The sequence below is a fragment of the Lepisosteus platostomus genome, chromosome 1 (genome assembly GCF_059453375.1).
Source record: "Lepisosteus platostomus isolate fLepPlt1 chromosome 1, fLepPlt1.hap1, whole genome shotgun sequence".
NCBI lineage: Eukaryota > Metazoa > Chordata > Actinopteri > Semionotiformes > Lepisosteidae > Lepisosteus > Lepisosteus platostomus.
This window is the reverse complement of record NC_142611.1, coordinates 13,298,744-13,317,837: the sequence shown is the minus strand read 5'-3', so window position 1 is coordinate 13,317,837 and position 19,094 is coordinate 13,298,744. Positions and strand designations below refer to the sequence as shown.

Sequence of the window (19,094 nt, the reverse complement as noted above, 5' to 3'; positions counted from 1 at the left end):
CATCTTTTTCTTCTTAGTGATCGACGTGCAATTGTATCCGGAATGCACGTGATACATTTACCTTTAAATGAATGACTCTCGAGTTTTAATGTACGCACAATATTGCCGCACAAACCCTATAATATCTTTTATAATAACTCGGTAATAAATGTAAGAAAACTATAATGTATATTAACAGAATTGTCTTTAAACAGCTTTTGTTTACTTCCAAGAGACGTGTTTAGAACACATTTTTTTAAAAATCTTTAGATTTGTTCCTCACTTGTAGCTATTAATAGATATGGAAACTATCATCAGTAACTAATTTACTATAAGAAAGTCTAAGCCAGAACAATAGAACAGGGGTGGGTACAAAATAAATGATGCGCTATGTTCTGTATACTGTGGGCAAAGACGAAATTCTAGCTGAAGTAACATAATATTGTAATACTACATAGGCATTTTCACTGCAAAATTCAATGCTGAGATCTCAGATGAAAACAAGAACACGTTTTCCCGTCTGTTTCTACTGTTTCAGTAGCATACAACCGTTTTACGCTGAAAGGCGTCCGATAAGCAACTGAATGCGTCGCGCTGTGCTTGATCGGTTTTCCCCAAAGGGGTTTCCGATGTCTGTGTGTCTGGACTAGGGCGTTCAGACTGCAGCGTTCTGCTGAACTGCTAGCCGCATTGTGAGATCAGTTTCACTCTTTTGTCAAATCTTCTCTCCGTGGGGGCGGAGGAAACAAGCCCATTAGGAGCCTATAAAAAGAAAGTCTCTGAGATCATAAAATACTGTACTAGTCTGCCTCACTTGACACTCAAACACTGCTGGGGACAATCTGCCTGGCATCGGGCACAAGTTGCTTTGCAGACTGTGTATTCAACGCATCGAGACCAACAAAAACGATTCTCTGTTATGCATATTATGATTTTTCAGTTCTTATTATTTGTTGTTGCTGATTTTGAAAGGTTGTGATCCATTGTGAGTGCTGTGCTAGTTACCTCTGGACAAGCTTTAGATAAAACTTTAGAAGGTGATCGCATTCGTCTTTTTTCAGTTCTTCTGAGATCGTCAGTTACACGCATTTACCTTTGTCCGCAGCACATAGTTTTCAATTTCATTTGTATACACTTACATTTGAGGTACAATTTTCAATTGGACATTTTTAAAGAATACACTGGTGTTCAAAAATGGGGCTGCTGGCGTGGACTAGGTGTTGGTGTGGTATCATTCTGCTGGCTGCAGTTTTCATATTGGGGAGTTCGCACAGGGCAGAAGGCTCCGGATCCAAGGTGAACTCCATCAAATCGACTCTGCTGGGAGAGAGCCCAACTCCATCCACCAACCACTCCGCCAGTCTCAAGCCAGCCGTGGTCAGCAAGAAGAGCAATAACCCGGGACAGGTAGGCTTGGTCTTTTAATTCACCTGCAAGCTCGATATTAACTGTACTGGAACTAGTACTGTAAGTGAAGTAAAGCCGTTAAAGTCTGATTGTATTAATCTGAATGTGTCAGATTTTGTAGTTGAGCTTTGTATTTAAAATAACACTAGACTACTTGTGTGGTTGTTCTTGCAAAGTAAACGTTTTAGCAGAACCCTTCACAACGGACAGAAATTAGAACTTCTTTCGATAAGGCTAACTAGGTGACGTAGCACGCTAAGCATTCTATTATGAAGACATTCGTGGTTTAGATCACCTAAGGCTGTGGTGCCTTGTTCAGGTCAGATTTTTCCAATATGTTGTTTTAGACGTTTTTAGATAACAGAGTAGCTTTTAACTTTCTTAAACAGGTTGACCTATTCTCCATCCCTTGCGAATCGTTTGCTATATTTTCTTTAAATTTATGCTGTGTGAAAAAAGGCTGTCAGGAGGACGATATACAGTATTTCCATTAAAGTCCCGATTCTTTTAAAGTTTGATGTCTAAATTACATCTATGAAGTTAACCCAATAGGCTAAACGTTTCTTTGTAAAACATTCAGACAGCGGCAATTAAAATAATTTATATCTCCAGAAAATATTCATTTTGTAAACCGTAAACGTGTTTGCCGAAGCAATCCATAGGCGGATTAAATGTAATTAGAAAATACGTTTTATATGTGGTACAGAGGAGTTTATAACTTACTTCCAAAATTAAATTTAATTACTACGCTTTTCTTTGAAAATAACCACATGTAGCTGAGAGAGGGGATGAATGAATTTCCGGATAGTTACTAAAATAGTCTTCTTATCTCCATGTATTATACACAATTATCCTGAGATGTGACTGTATTTTAGACATAATTATTGCCCCTTTTCTAAAAATGATTATTTTGGTACGAAAACACCCTTTTCACCGTTATGAACGATCAACAAAAGTACTATTTTGTTACACCTTACAGATTCGAACCACTGTGAACCGATGACTCCGTGTTAAGCTAAATAACGGCTGTTGTACCTGGTGGCGCCAGAGGACAAAACCTGATACTTTTTCAGTTTTATGTCCTAAGTGGTGTCAACCACATTAGTATCAAGAAAGAAAACGTTCCAACGCAACTTTATTTTCAAATGTTCCCTCTTAAATGTAACATCAGACACGGTATTTCGTGTATCAGATTCTTTAGCCTTTGATTATGGAGTGATTTTCTTTTTGGGGGCTACTGTATATCTGAACATCTTGACACTGTTTGCTGATAGAAGCTACAAGTGCATGAGCGAGAACACAGTAAAAAAATAAACTAGCAACAGAACAACAGCTGTTCCAGGTCTTCCACAACTAAATCGCCTATTTAAACGCTCCTTGCGAAACCTTGGATTAAAAAACAGAACTACGAGCTCGGAATATTTCAGTGAGTTAATAATTAGAGTTTTAAATTGAAAACGGTTACAACTTCACTTTCCTGTTACAACCCTGGGCTCTCTTTAAATCAACCTGTCATCAGGTGAGCCCACTAAGGCGCGTGCTGGAGTGATGAGATTTAAATCGTGGTAATTAGAAGGCGCACCTATAATTTTTTTGTTTAATTGTGATCGAAGCGTTACCTCCTGCTGTTTGAGCTCTACATAGTTTTAAGAAAGCTCGGAAAAATTCGTTACCACATCTTCAGCTGAATGTTTTCTGTTAATGTCTTTTGTTTTCTAATAACCCATAGTATAAGCGTACAGTGTTTTTCCTCTAGAGTCGTAAAATGTATGTTTTTTATACCATATTCATGGCATTACAGTCTTGGTGTGAAGGGCTAGAGAATACACAATCTTACCTCAAGCTCTACAGTGTGCATATTATTTTACGAAATACAAACTTTAATCAATCTATAATCACAGCTTCAGGGCAGCAAAGTAGACAAACCTTTTTTTTTTTTCAAATTCGCATTTGGATGTATTATCATCCCTTCGTCCAGCATTCGTTGTAAAGGTGCTTGTACAGTAGATTTATTTGTTAAGTCTAGTATTTGCAATTTGAAAACAAAAGAAAGTATATGTAATGCAGTTCTTGAGGTAAAAGAAAAAACGGTGGATTTTACACTCTGTACAAAATGGCATTAGTGATTTATTAGTGAACAGCATTAGGAAAAGAAGCCAATGTGTTAAGATATGTCTGCATTAATGAGTATTGATGGGTACTTTCTGGGGAACCAATGTTTAAAAATTTGAAAGATTCCAAAAAGGAAGCAAGGCAAGAACAAAACAATATAACATTTCCTCCCAACCCACCAGCCCTGTCCTCCCTCACCATACCCTCGTTTCCAAACACTGCCATCAATGGTTTAAAAAACACACGCTTTCTAAGCTTCTTCCAAATCAGCCCCAAATTAAAGTCAGACACCTACACTGTACCATGCAATAAGCAGTACAGCAGTAGCACTGAAAAGCCTCCACTGCCCAAAAAATCATCCACCCATCCGTTCGACTTCCAACTTTCTTTATCCAGTTCAGGGTCATGAGGGTCATCCCTGACAAGCAACTAGCATAAGGCAGGATACACCCTGGATGGGATACCAGTCCATTGCAGGGCACGCACAGACACAAACACGCCCACACTCACACCAGGGCCAATTTCCTCAAGAGGCCAATTAACCTACTAGTATGTCTTTGGACTGTGGGATGAAACCCCTGCAAACATAAGCAGAACATGTTACCTCCAGACAGAAAGTACTCCAGGAATTGATCTAAGTGTTGCACGGCAGCAATGCTAACCACTGCACTACTGTGCCACCCCAAAAAAATATTTTTGCTAATGTTTTATTCAGGCACACACCAAGGCCGAAACTGACAACATGTCACAGGCCGAGCAAATACTAAGTTCTTTTTAAAATATTATGAATTTAGGAAAAGCAGATATATTACTGGAAGCAGAAAAACAGATCTGAAGGTCTCAAAAGTGTTGTACCAATTGTGCTTCAGGAACCAAGAGATATTATTCACAGAATGCTCACAAAACTTTTCCAGCACTCTCTTAAGACGGGTGTACAGTAGTATCCATGGAGTGGTTAAATTACTGATGGGGAACAGAGTACAGATAATGTTTGAATGTACCAATTGGGGTGATGTATAGTGGAGTACCACAGGGCCATGTATTAGTTCCACTCTTCTTTTTAATTTATGCCACTTTGCTAACAATGCTACTGTAGGATGATTAGGAAACACTGCAGAAGCAGCAAATGAAATTTTAAAAGATTTTGATTGAGGTCAAGATGTTACAAATGGGTAGGAAAAATAAATGATAGATGCTGTGTGGGGAAACACAGAGCTTGAACACGCTACTTACAGAAATGCCTTACGTATTTACAGTACATTGACACATTATTGACATCTAGAGAATGTGCAGATGCAAAAAAGGGCAAATAGAATGTACATATTTACAGTTAAAAATGTAGCATTTATTTCAAGAGATGCTATATTTTATTGTACAGTGCATTAATGAGACTTTATAAGTTTGTATTGTGAACAATTTTGGCTACCACAAAAAATTATATTGCTACTATACAAACATCCCAGTAAGGAGCAACCAGATACAGTACATTCCAAGGTTTGAAGGAAAGTTCCATACTGACTGATTAAAAAAACTCAATAACAAAAGTAAAGTACACTTAAATGAAAACAGAAGTGCCTTCTTTACCAGAGACTCTAGATAAGGGGTGAATCTTCAAACTGTAGGGAAATAATGTAGATAATGGGGTACCACAGGGATCTATATTGGGACTGCTGCTCTTCTTAATTTCTGTTGATAACCTACAGTACATTGTGGTGTACATAGTAAAATAGTCACATTCGTAACTTATACTGTACTTCAATCTTTGGAAGTGGGATTAGGAAAACATGATAGAAGCCGGAAAGAGAATTCAAAATGATACCGTAGCAACTAACATGCATGAACATGAAATACAAACTTTAAGGTGAGAAACACTGAGCCTAAGAAGCTAAGAAAAGCTGTCTATGTTAACATATCATTTTCATCTTGCAGACAATAAGTGGAAACAATAAAAACAGATTGGTAGGATATACCATACTTAAAAGTTTAGACTTTAAATCGATAGATTTCATGTAAAAGCTCTACAATACAATGGCGAATCCGCATTTGGGTTATTATGCACAATTTTGGTAACCACATTACTGCACAAGCACATTTTTTTAGACGCAGCGTTGTGGGGAATCTGAAACAAGTTACCCATCGTTGTTGATGCGACTCTGGCTTCTTTTAAGATACATTTGTATGAAATCCTCTGATAAAGTAGCTTCTAACAACACAAAATAAGCTATTGGAGCAAGTGTAGTAATAAATACAGTAAGTGAAACAAATGTCTTTCTTTAATTGCCACATCTTGGAAAGTAAGTACCACTGTTGCAAAATTTCTTAGCCTATATGTTTCCACTTATCACTTACTGTATGCTTTCACTTATAACTTAGCCTACAATTTGCTTATAGCAGCAGTGTACTGTAGCTTGTAGCTTCAGATCTCAGAACATAAACAAGAGTAGGGAGTTAGGAGACCTCCAAGGTCAACCAGGTTATTGCTTTAAGTGGTCTCAGTGGACCAGTAGGTGTCACTCTTCCCTTCTGTACCAGAACTTGCAAAGCAACGCCCATGGGACTATGCTGTAGGACGTGCTGTCATTGGTGTTAGAAGTTAAACCTATATTTTGACTACTCGACTTTAAAATATCCTGTTAAGCCTGTTGTCCTTTTTAAATTCCACTCTCTTGTACAATCTGACTTTAATTCAATTGCTGAAGCAATGTCTCATGGCTTGACTTACAGTAAGTGCATAAAACAACGTAACATGCACTTTGAAGTCATCATTCAGGCAACACTAGTATAACATTGCTTGCAAGAAGTCTCAGTGTCAAATAAAAAAGATTTTTGTTTTGAACAATTTTTATTTTCTAAATGATTATTCTAACAAATGTGGTCTGTAACTAGACATTTGATTTCTTATTCCTGAACACTAAGAAAGCAGTTTACACGTATAAACATTTTGCAGGTCTGTTTTTTACTGTGCCCTGTTAGTTAACTAAGATCAGCAGCAACATAGGTTTGGCAGAAGCCATAAAAATTCAGCTTCTTTGATGTCTGGTAGCATGGGTGCGCTATAATACTTCACCAATGACCAAGACAAGATAATGAAATCTGATCACTCAAAGTGGGTTTAATATGGCTTAACTGATCCACTAAAAGGAGAGGTCTCATCTGGCTTTGGGTGACTCACAGTTGGGAGAATTCCATGCCGAAAAGTGAATCGGACAAGGAAAATTTGCTTCTTGCGGTTTTTTTTTTCTTTTGCGCCCCCTTCTTCTGCTCTGCACCTGAGGAGGGCTCCACTACCGAGGTGCTGCGTACTTAGATAGATAGATAATACTTTATCAATTTCCCTACGGGATTAATATAGTATTATCTATCTATCTAAATACGCAGCGTCTCGGTAGTGGAGCCCTCCTCAGGTGCAGAGCAGAAGAAGGGGGCGCAAAAGAAAAAACACAAGAAGCAAATGATGAGAAAGGCAGAAAGGTCCTGTGAACGGTGAAATGACATCCAAGGTGAAGCGTCGAAGGTGTCGTGCAATATAAAAGGATTTTCTAAAGATGACTGATCATTGTGTGCTAGAGGGATATGTGAGGCCTGGTGAACTAATGTAACTCAGATAGGGGGAACTGCAAAAGGTATAAAACAAAGAAAAAAAAGTTACTGTATATATTAAAAATCTTAGTCTGTTATGGCGGTAATATTTTGTGAATATGTTCTTTCAGGGACTCAACAAAAGAGTGTAGCTCCCATCCATACAGTGGCATCGGGTAGCTGGTCAATTTTGTGATGCAGAGAGTTGCCACAATGTTGTGGAAAAACGTGGTGCACTCCACTTGATTTTGTTGAGGCATAAATATAACACACCCACTCCTTTATTAAAAACAATTGTGTTTGGTAGGAAGATCATTCCAATAGTTATCATTTAGCTACGGTACGTGTTTTAGTTTGTAAATATATTACACGGTACTGGGTCATTATGTGTGATTGTGGTCCACCTTTCACCTACTCACCAGTCCATCTGGCCATTTTAATAAGTGGCGACTGTGGGTTTCCTCAGTAGCCCAAAGGTAAGAAGTGACATTCCAGTACAATACAGAGATGTCCGTTGACACAACAAATAACATGGCAGAACTGTTTGTACTGTTTGTCTCTCTTGTGTTGACAGTGTTTATAGTAAGAGAGCTGGAGTTATTAGTTCAGCTTCCATAATTCAGAAACAGACTATTATATTCAATTTTCCCTACCAAATGTCTTTTACAAATTCTATTTACGTGCCTAGGGATTTTTAAAAAGTGGTATGAAGACAGAAAAATCTGTCTGAATCAACCTTTACTGTGACAAATCACATAAATGTTGAAACCTGCATTTAAGGCTCACAGTTTAAACTGTTTGTTCACCAAATACTTTGTAAAAATAAAGAAATGGCATCCTGAGCTTTCTTTTGTATGGGAATAATAAACTGTTTAAATGCATTGCCCCGTGTAAATATAGCGCATTTTGCAAGTATGGACTAGCAAAGCAAACATTTACAGTAGATGAAAAAACAGGCTGCTCTGTACACCTCTGAAAACAAAGTGAATCTGAATTCTAGATTGTTTGCATCTTTTCCAAAAATTATATAGTTGCAATTTATATTTACTCACAAGCATGTAGCACCACTTAAAGCCTCTTTTTAAATAATCAGTATTTAAGAAATGCCCAAAGCCTATTGATATAAAGATCCATCCATTTTCTAACTGCTTCATCCAATTCAGGGAGCCTATATGAGCAAGGAATCCCAGGGCACACACAAATACACACCATGGCCAATTTTCCCAGAAGCCAATTAACCTACCAGTATGGTTTAGGACTGGGAGGAAGTGAGAGGACCTGGAGGAAATCCATGCAAACATCAGAAGAACGTACAAACTCCACACAGATAGCTCCCTAGGTCCATAATTAAAATGCTAACAACTGTGCCACCATGCCACCCATTGATGTAACGGTTGTTCAGAACATTACAAAGTAATTTTACACACTCAGAACAGAACTCATTTATTCTTATTACTGGTCATATGAATAGTATGTGTATTATTGCTCTTTGGCACTTCAGGATAAAAGCAAGATTCCCACAGATTTACCACTTAATTCATTTCTTTTTATTTTCATTCATTTTTTTATGGTTTCTAACCAGCCTTTACAAGAATGTAAGCCATTTTTCATGTTTTATTAGACAACTGCTGAAATGTGTCTCCCAGAGGCATTTGCTCTTCTCTAACATTAAAGCAGCAGATTACAGCAGTGTATGTGTAGTAGACATACATTATAAGTTGCAACAACTGGCCTGGTTTCAAGTGTGCAAAATTGGAAAGGCAAAACAAAAAGAATGGCTAGGCCACCCAGTGAAATGCTAGCTCATACTGAAGGAGCATGCTGTTTTCAGAATAAACTGTACCCTTGCCAACCGTGAAGAACGCCCAATTGCAGCCACGCAGCTGTCAAATGACAATTTATGGGACTTTGCCAGAGTTTGATGAGCTTTCAATGTGGTTAAGCCCTGCCATAGAAGCATAAAATTGCTGAACCGTTTTTCTCTTTTAAAACTACGTAGATTTGAAATTTATTGCAAGAGCTGACAAAATAAAAGGCTTCATTTTTTCAGAGTACTTCTGTATCAAAATAACTTGCCAGTGCCAATGCCAATGTATTGGCTTTAACGCAATTGGTACTCTCTGTTGAGTGACTGTGGTTCCCCGTTACATGCGGGATATTTGAACTATTTGAACTTCTTCAGGCTTAGTGCAAGAGGCATGTTAAACATGATTACATTTGATAGATTTGAAACCTGCAGGGTGATCAGATTTTAAACCAGAGGGGATTGAGAAGAACAGTTTCACTGCATGATCAGAAATGGTTTTTAGATTTTCGAATGATATATCTTAACATGAGTTAGTTTGAAGAATTGAGTTACGCATGTAATTGCAAATGTGTATATATAATAAGTTATCTGCATTTATACAGTATATGGAACTTGTAATAAGTTAGTGAGTTATGCATGCGAGACATACAGTACAGTATGTCGAGAAACCTTACCATATCAGGAAACGGAGTGTCCACCAGCTACTTTATAGTTTAGTTTGAGTAGACAGAAAATTCTTAAGATAAGATCACTTTATTGGCCAAATACAATTTCTTGTATTAGGAGTTTGTTTTTTTCCACATACCCCAACTTCCTCTCCATGAGACACACAGACAGGGAAAGAGGCTTGGGGTCAGAGTAGGATTCCTCTGCCGGCCGCGGGATACAAACCGGCAACCTTCCAGCCACAGGCGCAGATCCTGAGCCACAGAGCCACCGCTCCACCTGCACAGAGATTATAGATGAATAATCATAGAAGAAAGAATTAATCATAGAAGAAAGTTAGTAATGGAACAATACACGGAGCTTAAAAGCTGCCTCTACTTCTGTATCAGAGCAACTGTTTTTATCTTATCTTAAATAATATTTTTATTGTCGTACAGATTTTTGGCGTTTATGTACCTTTCTACCGTTGTCTAATAAAAGTAGAAATCTAAGATTTTCCCTCTCATTTGGTGTATTATGGACAGCTCGGAGACATGCATGGTTCTTACAGTCCTCGGATCCATAAGGATAGTGGCTTGCGATGGGGTTAGTACTGAGGCTGTTTTGTATCAGTCATGGTCATATATTTTAACAAGTGGGTTTGTTTAGTTTGATGGAGAATGCATTAAACATGCAGGACTCAATTGCTTTCATTTCCTCCTAAAGTCAGGATTATTATTTTTTTAGGTTGCATAACACAACTGTTTTAGTGTAACTAATGCATGCTGAGGTGTGATTTCTCATTATCACTCTAGCCTTCCTGTCCTCACTGGAGCACTCCAAGTAAATTGACCCGGGAGAGTAGTAAATCATTTGGAAGTTAGACACAATCAAATCGGGGAGCCATTTAACTGATCTGGCTGTAGACCAACAGTACAGTGCATCCTGGAGTTGTTTACACTTACAGTACATACATCTTTAATTGAACATTATTAGAGGATGGCCAAGAAGTTCAGGCTTTATTATATTTAAAAATATTTAAAGAGTGATTAATTGTACCAAGCCAGTGTGCAAAGATGATAGAGCCTAACCCAAAAAGACTTGTGGATAGAATTGCTTCGTAAGGTGCTTCCACTAAAGTTGAGTTCATTGGTCTGAATACTAATGCAACCAATGTTTTCTTATCTTAATTTTTTTTACTAATGTGTACTGTAATTTATCTTATCCCTAGAACTTTTGAACATTCAGTATGAGAATTTAAATAACAATGCCTGTGCGTTGTTTTAACATCACAAAAAAGTCTGCTTACAGTGCACTGCACTGTATATATGCAAAAAATCCCACCTTGATCTTGACTACTAGAAAACATCATGCCTTTAATAGATTGTGTATTATAATTTCAGTTTAAACAACAAAACATTGAAAAGGCAATATATTTTTAAGGCTGTTTTAGCTGTTTTCTCAGTCCACTGGGTATCACTGACATGTAATGTATACAGTATAATGGCTTTACTATTACAGTACTGCATATGATTTAGAATGTAGAAGACGATACAAAAGTCTAACAATTGTCGATCAATAAGACAGTACAAGATCTCAAAATATATGCCTTTTTGCAAAATTAGGTTACAGTTCTTGTTGACTATTATCAAAGCTCTGTTCCTACTTTAGTTTTACAAGAAAGAAGTTCTAGTCTAAGACATCTGAGACGGTGAGCATGAAATCCTTTTCACAAAAAAGGAAGAGCCTGAACTCTTTTGTTGTAGTCGTGGAGATCGGTAAGGCTCATCCAAACAAAACATCAAACATGACAAGATAAAACATTCTTATCATTCAAGATTTGGTTTTGTATCGTTGGTTTTCAAAGGGAAGCTTGTGAAACACTAGAGCCTCAGTTGTGGTTCGAATGTACTTGTCAGTGATGTAATCATTCCTAGACTTGAGCCAGCAACCCCTGATAGGAATCACATTGACTATACCATCTGTACAGTGGCTTTTCTCTGTCTTTTTGAGATAACAGGGTGTTTGTTCCCTTTTGATATGCAAAGCAGCCATCAATGGTGTTAAAGCGATGTGGAATGATACAGCTAAAATTACTAAGACATGACTACAGACTTCCATAGAACATTATTATTTTCATAGTAAAATATCCCTTTACTACAACTTTGTGTTTCTAGCCTATTGTACACGACATAAATGTACCGTACATGCATTACTAATGTTTTAAATCTAAAACATTTTAGAAAAAATGTAGCAGCATGAAGTAAACCGAAATCTCGATACTTTTAATCCAACTTTAATATAAAGTTACGTAATTTTACATTAAGGTGTGAAATAACGTTAAGGTTTTTTTCTTATCGTGATAGTTAGAATAGTTTCCTTTTAATAAAACTGTGCCGTAAAATTTTAGTGCTTTGGACCTTTCTGCCTTTTTCCTGAAATTATTTAAAAGTGTGGTAAAGGTAAAGCACAGGTCTTTTATTTAGTGCATCCATGTAAAGCAGACATCATTGCAGTAATTATCTCTGGAAATTAACCAAGAGCTTTTCTTTTTCCAGCATTTCTAGAAACTGGCTCTAATGATCCTCTGGGTCCCAAATGCTGTCTTTTAGGAGTCTGGAGTTTATAGGATCTGGTCCACCTTCTTGTTCTTTTAGGTGGAGCTGTAAAGGGAGTGCGGTTTTTGATCTTTGCAGTTTGATTGTGGGTTGAAAGTGTACCTTGATTGCCGGATAAGGCCGTTAGAGCCTGATTTGAGGGTGTCATCACTCTTCAAAGCTGCAGACGGGGTGAATTGCCATGCAAGAAAGTGTGGGAATTCAAGTGAAGTGTGTGAGACTTTGAATTTGTTGTCTGCAGGATCCTGCCCTTTGTATTGCTGTATTGCAGAGTTTGGGATGCAAAGTTTTTGTTCATGCAATCGCAATATATTTTTAGCTTTGTCCTGACTTTGGTATCCCATTATGCTTCGTTTAAAGGTCTGCAGGTTTTCTCTCTGTTTATACTATAATCTCTTAAACCTGCTGTTTTCATTCTGTTCTTCATTCGGATATATAGCATATAGGTTGAATTTTGTTGTGTTTGAGGTCATTTTCATGTTTGAAACATGATCCTTTCATGTAAATGTTACGTTCCTGAAGAGACTGCCAGATACTGAAGTATGGATTTATATTTTTTTTGTACTGATATACTGTACATTGTTTAATTTCTTGCTGTGTGTCTGTGCAACAGCTCATAATCTGCTAATCACATCTTCTATTACATCATCTCAGACTTGTTAGCATATTTGTGTTTAACTCCAGGACTACTACATTTTGTCTATCGCATCATGTTTTCAAATGTAATTCTGTTTCTAAAGGGAAATTAATGTTTTAAAAGTTTCCTTTCCCAGAACACTGTGGCTGGGTTTCCATTGTAATTGTGCTGAAAGCTTCTTTATTGAGCAATATATTTTCAACACACAACCTTGTACATCACACCAGCTTTTAATAGATATCTCCACTTTTTTTCTTTTACATTGAAGTGAGCTGATATAAAATTGAAATCAAGCTTTGTGCAGATTGAAAAGAAATAACTCCCTTTTTTGCCCAAATGATCTTTCTACATGTATTTTTCAGTCTGGATTCATTTCTAGAAATCTTTGACTGTATTTCCTTATGAAGGATAAGTAAAGAGTAGATGCAGTACATAGTCATAACACTTGGACTCTTACGGTACACTCCTTTCAGAGTCATGAGAAAATAGCATGTCAAAAATCTATTGACTATTATATTTTCTTTTCAAATTATTTTGATTTTTCTGTGATGCAACTGTTCAGATATATAGTTTTCATTTTTAGGTAGTATTTTAGTAAGACTTTGATTTCCAATATATCTGTGAATACAGTATACATTTCCTGGATAGTTCCTGAAAACACTGTACCTGTATCTAATACAATACATTCTTTAAAGAACTTTTCTGGCAAACTTTTTTTGCTGATCTTCTTATTCTGTTTGTAATACATTACACAAGGAAAAGAAAATATTAATGTATCTCAAGGATTGCATAAAAATAATGGTGGCTTGGATAGACAAATAGTGCATTTTCTTTACAGATATTATCATAAAAAAGGATTCCATATGCAGTACACACTTATACTGGTAGTATAGTCAAAATCTTACTGAAATACTGCTACAGTGCTTCCCTGGAATTTGACCTCAGATGGTTTCATGACTGTTGTTTTTTTAAATATGTACAGTATGTTTCCCACACAGTCACAACAAGGCTGAAAAGATCTATCAGCATGTAGTGAGACAGGAGCCTTGAGGATGTGAAACAAGTGAATAGCTTTTGGAGAAAGATATTAGAAGAGAAGTTTACAATTAATGAAGAAGTAAAGTATTCACAGTGTACTTGAGTAATTGCAACATGATCTGCCTATACTGAAAATTATATTTATTATATTTTCAAATGTATTTTTCTTGTTGATTTTTAAAAAGTAAATCCAAAATATTTTGTAGGAATGCTTATTTGTGTGCATTTGGAGTTTTAGAAAGTATTTCTAAATCCATGATAAGAAATGCTACATCACAATATTTAATAATTGTCCATTTTGTGTTACTGTATGCAATGTACTGTAGTAAATAGTGGTTTAATCATGGGAGATCTTTCCTTTTATCAAGTGAATATTGTTGTTTATATTTCTGTAGTACATTTATTGAAAATGGAAAGATATACATATTTCAGTAGTCATTGTCCTGAGCAGTGCTTACTGATACTATACTCATTAAAGTACCCATGTCCTGTGACATATTTCTCAGAATATTTTTTTTAATTATTGGATCAGGAAGTTGTCTAGGAATGGCTCTGTTTTTCCTGCCTTTTTTCCCCATAGTGACACGTTGCCATCATGTCTTTGTTAGAGCAAGCTCTTTGCCTTGAGCACTGTTTTATTTTTAATGAAAATGACAGAGCTTTTGTGTTAAAACCAGATAATCCCATTTAATTAACAAGTTACTGTTCTCAATCTGCCAATTTATCTTCAAGGTACATTATGGTTTGGCAAAATACCTGTGTTATCTTGTTTTTTTACCTTTTCATTCTTGAGATGTAACTCAAGTTAATAATCGGTGCCTACAGTATCAACCTGTCAGCTTGTAATTGAAAAAACTGTAAATGTAATTTACAAAAAAATGTAATTTAGTGTTTCATTATATTTTGTTATATGACCGTATACTGTACATATACAATAGACTTTTAGGAGATGTAATCATATCTTTATTTTGCACGTTGAGATGTTTCCTGAGTTGTAGATAATGAGTTTAGAATTGTTGTACTGTATTTACGTTTAACATTTAAGTTGTCAAGGTTCAGAATGATCAGTTACTGGATATCCTTTGGAAGCAATGACTTAGCTTTTTCTTGTCTAGCATACTAATCTGGAATTTTGTACAGTATCTGTAGATTAAGTTCTTCATTTTGTGAAAATTGTCAACACCTTAATAGCAGAATGCCACAGTTTAAACCATGATATACTGTAGTATGAAGACAACTGACAACTGAAACTGCTATTTGAATTATTTATGTAGGATCTGTACCAGTGTTATTTTTGTTATTTTATGTTGGTGCCTTACTGGAGGGGGCAGGGGAATTGACAAGTGAAAGGACTGAATTAAAAAGTGAAGGCTAAGAGCCTGGAGGCATGGTGGGTTAGGGGTTAGCATTGATGACACCGCAGGGGCCCTAGGCTCAATTCTGGACCTGCGGTGCTATTTGTGTGAAATTTCTATGTTCTCCCTGTGTTCCTGTGGGTTTCCTCCCACAGTGCAAAGACACACTGGCAGGTTAATTGGCTTCTTGGAAAATGGAGCCTGGAATGGGTGTGTGTAACATATGTGTTTGTGTCTGTGTGACTGCCCTGCACTGATCTGCTGTCCTGTCCAGCTGCCTTGCACCTGTTGCTTGCTGGGATAGGCACCAACTCCCCTGTGATCCCGAATTGGAAGAAGCTGTTAGAAAATGGATGGATTTTTAGTATTTCTGCCTTTTCTCATGCACGGACTGAGCTACAGAGTGCTTAACAGCTTTATTTTGAATTGCTTTGAAACCATGCAAAAGAGGCAAATAGATGCAACACGTAAAAATGCAATTTCTAGCTGAGATAACTATTTCTGTAACTCCACTGGCTACGCAAGCATGATTTTGGGGGAAAATCAATTCAGTTGTCATCACTTTTTCTTCAATGCTGTTGATTTTAGTTGCTATGTGTGCAGAGTTTGTATCTGTCAGGCTAATGAATAAGCTCTGGAGCCTAATAACTAAAACATCCAACTGGAATCTTACTCATGTTGTCTGTTTACTAGTGTGCATGGGGAATAGTTTTGTAGCTGAGTAGTGCCAAACCTGCTTTGAATCTCTTATATTTAGCTGTTACCGTAAACTGTGGCAACTGGAAGGAGACATAAATTAAAAATTGAAGCAAAACTCTCACATTGTTGAAGCAAAAAATGAAGAAAGGGTCTCCTTCTACCTTGACTTAATTGCTTCCATAACAGAACTAATCTCATAAAAAAAGCCACAGGCGCCCCAAATAAAACAGTGGGTAACATAACCAGCATTAAAAGCAATTACCTCTTAATTCAGTAACTGTGCTTATAAAGGAAAGCTTGCTCATAAGTAACTTTGACCCTAAACCATACTTTTCTGCTGGGAAATGGAAAGCGCTCTATTGTTCATATCTTTAAAATCAGCTTAGCAGGCAGCTCAGAACTACGGCACAAAGTGCTCCGCAACGCAGTGTTTGTTTATAATGAGCTTCAAACAGAAAGACAGATACAACAGATGTGCTACCTTTTAAAATGAATATTTATAGTGTTCCCAAATTTCCATAATTCTAAACTAATTTGAGGGGATTTATTATAATTATTACTATAATGAGTTTTGCTGACGTCTTTATGTGACTTCCACAACATTAAATAAATGAAATATGTAACTTTATAAAAATCAATGGTAACTGCAATTAAGTTGCCAAGCTAAGCTGAATCGTTTATCAGACTCCAGGATAGCATATGTCAAATAATGACTTCAGTTATTCACTACAGTGAAGCAAAAGTTGTAGTACAAGTAGTAAACACAAGAAGAGTAACCAGACCAATTAAGGTGCATGATAACAATAACTACATTGTAAGAATTAATTATACTGCAATACTTCTTCGTATAATAAACTTCAACAGCACTCATGCAACAGACCAGACAGACAGATAGATAAACGGGTGGCTTTTACTAGTCTGTTTAGCTTGGTACAGAGATTACTTGGGGACTTTAGTCAGATGTTCAGAACTGGGCACTGACTAAATCAAACCTTTTAACACTGTCAAGATCAGCAACAATATAAAGATCTGGGGGACATGTGGAATTCAACTTCAGGGATCTAAGGGACAGAGACATGCCGTTCAGTGGGTACCACTAGGCAATATCATAAGGATGTACGATATAAACTGACTTTTTGTTTCTGTATCATTGACACAATGAACTACAGTAGGTGTTATTTCCAGGCCAAACTGACATGACAGTTTCTATCCTCACAGACTGTCTAACTGTCTGTTATTAGTAACCAAAAATGGCTACAACAGACTGGCCCTAAACTCAGTTTATTAAAATGATTATTTTAATCTAGGATTATTTTTTTCTAGGGTAATTTTGACAACAGTTTATTGCTGTCTTCAAGGTTCAAGAACGGACAATTTTTTGGATCCTAAGATTTCTTGTGACCGATGTGATAGACTTTTTGATAATTTTTTTTTATCATTTGAGAAACTTTGCTAAAGTAAAATCCTACCTGATAAGAAGAATGTGGCGATGCCGGTTTACTCTTTATGGGTTCACGACTTGACGTCTACTGTATCTCTATTTGTAGATGAGCCAGACTGCAAGGCCAGCAGGCTCTTGCTTGTTCACATTGTTGCTGCTAGGCTGCTGACGGGCACTGGCTTTTCTCATCAAGTCACTGCAGTGCTGGGGTTTTGCATTGGTTACCTGTGCGTTTTCAAGTAGATTTAATGGAGCTACTTAAAATACATACAGTCCTTCATGGGTCAGGACCCATCTACCTTCAAGAGCTCCTTACCGCCTAGGTTCCAGACGGCTCACCGAGAAGAGAATGTGGGTTTACTGACTGTGCCCTGGCAGTGTTTAAAGTAATTTCTTTAAGTCTTTCAGCTGCTATAGCCTCTGTTTATGGAGTACCTTCCCAATTCACATCAGAAATGATCTAATAGCTATATAACCTCACTATTCTAAATATTATCTAGGACACTAGATTGTTTTAAAAGCCAATTGAAGGAATTCCCTTTTAGATGTGGATTAAACTTAATTAAAATTAAAAATTATTCTTGCACTGCCTTGCCTTTACTCTTGTTAAAGCACTGTGGGATGCCTATGTATGAAAAGGGCTACAATACCTAAGAATAGATTTGCTTTCTTTTTTTGGCTGTAAAGCAATAGATATTTATTTAAACAACAGATTATAAGAGTCTGGAGCTCTTCAGCCACAATTTTTAAGCTCAGCCTGAAATCACTTGATGTCAGCATAAGATTTTTAAGCTATTAGAGACCAAAAGACCAAATTGCCTCCTCTAGTTTGTAATCTTTTGAATGTTGCTCTTCGGTGCATAGTGTCATGTCAAGACTGCAGTGCAGGTAATATCACTTTGTTGATCCTATGGGAGAAAGACAGTACAGTATGAAAAGCTGACTTCTCTGTGGGTACCAGAAGGTGCCGTATGATCAGTATTATTATGTAGGCAGCTAGGTCTGCCATGTGGGGTTAAGAAAGTACAATGAATGGACATGTCGGTAGAAGACCAAGGAAAAGTAAAACCAGACTGCCAGCTGAAGTTGGGTAAAGATGAGGCAGAGGATCAGACAAGGGACTGGACAGAGTGGGGTGCCTGAGTGATGAAGACAGCAGTCATGGACAGAGGTAGTCATGCAGATACTGAAGTTGGGCTGTCACAATGGAGACATGAGGTGTAGGTAAGACTTGAACTTTGTTGCCATATGTAACCGGTACATGTACTGGTACAATGGAATTCTTACAGAAAGTCTCTCGATTGTTAAAACAAGTGTAACAACACAAAGTGCAGATAGCGCATCAAGACAATATACAAACAAACAGTAGACAATGTACAAGTAAACAGTTTGAATGTAAACAATGCAGACGTGTAAACAGTGACTGGAGATGTGCAATAAATAAGAAATCATAATAAGGTAGATGGTAAAGATCTGGTAGAGGGGCATGGCTAAATGTGTTCGCAATGCTTGAGGATAGATGCTATTTAGTAATCTGGTGGTGAGTGTCCGTATGCTCTTGTATCTCTTGCCTGAGGGCAGTGGGGTGAAGAGGTCATGCCCGGGGTGGTGACTGTCCTCTGTGATGGCCAGAATTCTACCACGGCAGCGGTCCACATAGAGCTGTTTAATCTCGGTGAGACCACAGCCGATGATCTTCTGGGCCATACTGTATTGACCATTCTCTGCAGTGAATGGAGACTAGGTGATTTGTAGAATATATCACACAAATTGTGGC

General features: G+C 37.1%; 1 protein-coding gene across 1 annotated transcript in view; it reads left to right on the top strand.

The window, feature by feature from the left end:
• The first annotated feature begins 656 nt into the window (after nucleotides 1-656).
• dkk2 (dickkopf WNT signaling pathway inhibitor 2) overlaps nucleotides 657-19,094 on the top strand; it is a 35,205-nt gene continuing 16,767 nt past the window's right edge. The window contains exon 1 of the mRNA XM_088624960.1: nucleotides 657-1,386. Within this exon, the coding sequence (XP_088481086.1) occupies nucleotides 1,174-1,386 (213 nt within the window). The 5' untranslated portion in view covers nucleotides 657-1,173. The remainder of the gene's footprint in view (nucleotides 1,387-19,094) is intronic.